Genomic DNA, 3,078 nt, shown 5'->3' on the forward strand with positions numbered 1-3,078 from the left:
CACTTGGCTATGGTTTGGATACTTTTTCGATCTAACCATCTCCTCACACCAGACTACTCAAATTTGCTTTTCTAATTTTTAAAACGATAACTTTGCTTCCTACATCCACTTTTCTTTGGTCTATTAACAATGTTCCTTCTTTTTGCAATTGTATGGGCTGGCTCTTCTCCCCTCTACTTCGAAGAACTTATGATAAGAGTTGTTCCTTTTATTTTCTTTTATTATACAATTATTTTGTATAATTTTTGAAATTTAAATGTGTTTCACAGGCCATACGCTTGGGTTTTTTACCGACGCGTATGCATGAAACAAATATTATAGCCGTCAGTATCAAAAGGATGCATTGGTTGCATTTTCATCTTAACTGATGAAACGTTTAACACTGGTAATAAGTGAGATGTTGGATCCTTTATTACTCTGTTGATTTTGTTGTAGCAAAATTTTGCAAATGCAATTGACATGGAAAGTTGACTGATCTCGTGAGACAATACACAGTATGATTCAATGCCTTGTAAACGTCTATAGTTCACGATTCAATCGACATCTGGGTGTGCATATTTGATAATGGTGCGATGGTTAACATGCTTTTTATTACCCCCATTCCTACCCTTGGAACAAATACAGGTAACCCATTCGTAGTGTAAGAGATATATCTTGGAAAATTAAGCCTTTAAAAATAATATTATGACTAAGACCAAGTGCAATGAAAATTTTAAATACTCTTTGATAGGTAATGTATTTGTAGACAGTCATTATGCCTGTCACAGTGGAGTTCTAATCGAAATTCAGTGCGGTAGTAAAACGAAACGCAGATTATTGTGGGACTGACATTTCACTGTACCTTACCCTGTGGGCAAGGCCTAAACTAACATGAAATCTGCCTTTCCTGTCTTGTTTTCAAAACAAGCACAAAATGGTGGACAAAATGAATGGGGGTGTACAAATTGTCACTAACACACCATCTCGTAATCTATTATCAGTCATCGTATTTTCAGTTCACTTGACCACACCATAAATATTTGGTGTCAGGTGGTCCTTAGTCCTTGCGAAATGCGGACTTGAAGATAGAATCCCAACCACTAATGTAGTGAATTGACTCATTCCTTTCACCCATTATGATACTTGTCACCAAAACAGCAGCACAGACAATCTATACTTGTTAGTATTCAGATGGAATTCATTGTTTTGAACTTTTGCAGGCTCAGAGCAGACACTGGTCAATTCCTAGATTTATTCAACCTTTGCATATCTTCAGAAGACACCCAAATCAAAGCCACAAATTTATCTTTCCAAATACTAATCATCTAACAAATTCTCACTTCACCTTCCAGGCCACAGACATAGTGCCTCCAAAGTCCTTTTGGTAGCTGAGAAAATCATGAAGTCTGGCAAATAGATGAAAAATAAACACCCGCTGGTTTAAAGTACTCACCAAAATTCTTTTTCAAAGTATTACAAAGGACAAGTGTAAAGAGTCAAGTCTTCCCTGAAGACACTAGTAAACCAGAGTGGGACGAAAAATATGTATTTTACTAACAAACGGAAAAACTAGCAAGAACTTATCACTAGCCCTAAGTCAATACTATGAAGTGGCAGCGAGACTGGAGTGATAGGGTGATTTAGCACCGATATGCAAGGGATCGGTTCACTACAACAGTTATCAATCCTAAAATTGACATTGACTTAGGTTGTTAACATCAAATGACAAGCTTCGCAAACTATTTTATGGTCGTCATTCGGCAATATTCTTTTGTTTCAAATGGTCTTCACTCCTACGACCATTGCATGTAATAGTAAGATATGCCTTAACCAATTGAAATGAAAAGATCCAAATCTTTTATTCTTAATTACAAAGTTTGAATGGTCATTATTTAGCCATTTTAAGTTAAAGGCGCATGCTTCTTTTGTTTATTTAGGCTACTGGGCACCACCAAATTAGGCCCAAAAATAAAGTCGTAACACTGAACTACGCGGAAATCGGTGGGTTTGGTGATGGCTAGTGGGACTTGGCAACTTGAGGTGTCGAGCTCCGATCATGAAGGCGAAAGAGAGGCAGTAAAGATGAAAAAGGAGATTGGCATACTGCAAGCAGTTAGTATCATATTCGGTGTTATTGTGGGATCTGGCATATTCGTGTCGCCTGTCGGTGTTTTGCGATATTCCAACTCGGTGGGTCTCTCGCTAATCATGTGGATTGTACCGGGCCTCTTCAGCATGCTTGGTGCTTTGGTGTATGCTGAACTGGGTGTGCGAATCCAGAAGTCGGGTGGCGAGTACGCCTATATCCTCGAAGCCTTTGGGGGCCTACCCGCATTCATTGTGATGTGGATTACCTTTGTAGTCATTGGTGGCGTCAGCTGTGCTGCCAATTCGATTGTCTTCGCTGAATACATTCTGCAACCCGTATATCCCAACTGCGGGATTCCTGCGCCCGTTGTTAGCATGATTGCCCTCTGTGGTCTGAGTAAGCGCGAATTTGTCGTCATTGGTACTTTTAGTGCTGATTTGTGCGATAAACTGCTACAAGGTTAGGTGGGCCACGAGAGTTGCAGTGATCTTCTCCTTCGGCAAGATCATCGCTCTTTTACTCATCATAGGTTTTGGTCTATACCATCTTGCAACCGGTAAGTTTCGTCTCCAGTAGATTACTTAGTGTCCGTTTACTTAAAGCCTTCTTTGTTATCGGACGGTATTATTCTTTATTCCCAGTCAATCTTAGCTGATTAAATTTTTTTCGCTTTCTGCTAGGTCATGTGGAGAGTTTTCACAATGCTTTCGAGGGCTCGAATACATCACCCGGATATCTGGCTCTCACCTTCTACCAAGGCTTCTGGGCATTTTCGGGATGGTTAGTGTTGCTTGTATGTCATTTACGTATTATCGCTTGAGTATCGGTGTATGCTAAACGTCCTTGTTTGTCAAATCGCATCTATGCTGGGCCTACCTATCAAAATGTTGTTATATAGGATAATCGCGTAAGTTCTTGTAGTTTATTACCGTAAAAGCTGAACAATTGCAGAAAGCTCCTTGCAATTGTTCCTCGGTGAAATACTCAACATTATAGTCGGTACCAAATTT

General features: G+C 39.6%; 1 protein-coding gene across 1 annotated transcript; it reads left to right on the forward strand. All coding sequences in view use genetic code 11, as the record gives it.

The window, feature by feature from the left end:
- Positions 1-1,992: 1,992 nt before the first annotated feature.
- Positions 1,993-2,888, forward strand: EGR_00807 (Y+L amino acid transporter; the record flags this gene model as incomplete). The annotated part of the gene is made up of 3 exons (XM_024490056.1): positions 1,993-2,464; positions 2,499-2,624; positions 2,749-2,888. The coding sequence occupies 3 exons, from the start codon at positions 1,993-1,995 to the stop codon at positions 2,886-2,888; spliced, it is 738 nt and encodes a 245-aa protein (XP_024355459.1).
- Positions 2,889-3,078: the final 190 nt, after the last annotated feature.

The sequence above is a fragment of the Echinococcus granulosus genome (assembly GCF_000524195.1).
Source record: "Echinococcus granulosus chromosome Unknown EG_S00003, whole genome shotgun sequence".
Taxonomy (NCBI): domain Eukaryota; kingdom Metazoa; phylum Platyhelminthes; class Cestoda; order Cyclophyllidea; family Taeniidae; genus Echinococcus; species Echinococcus granulosus.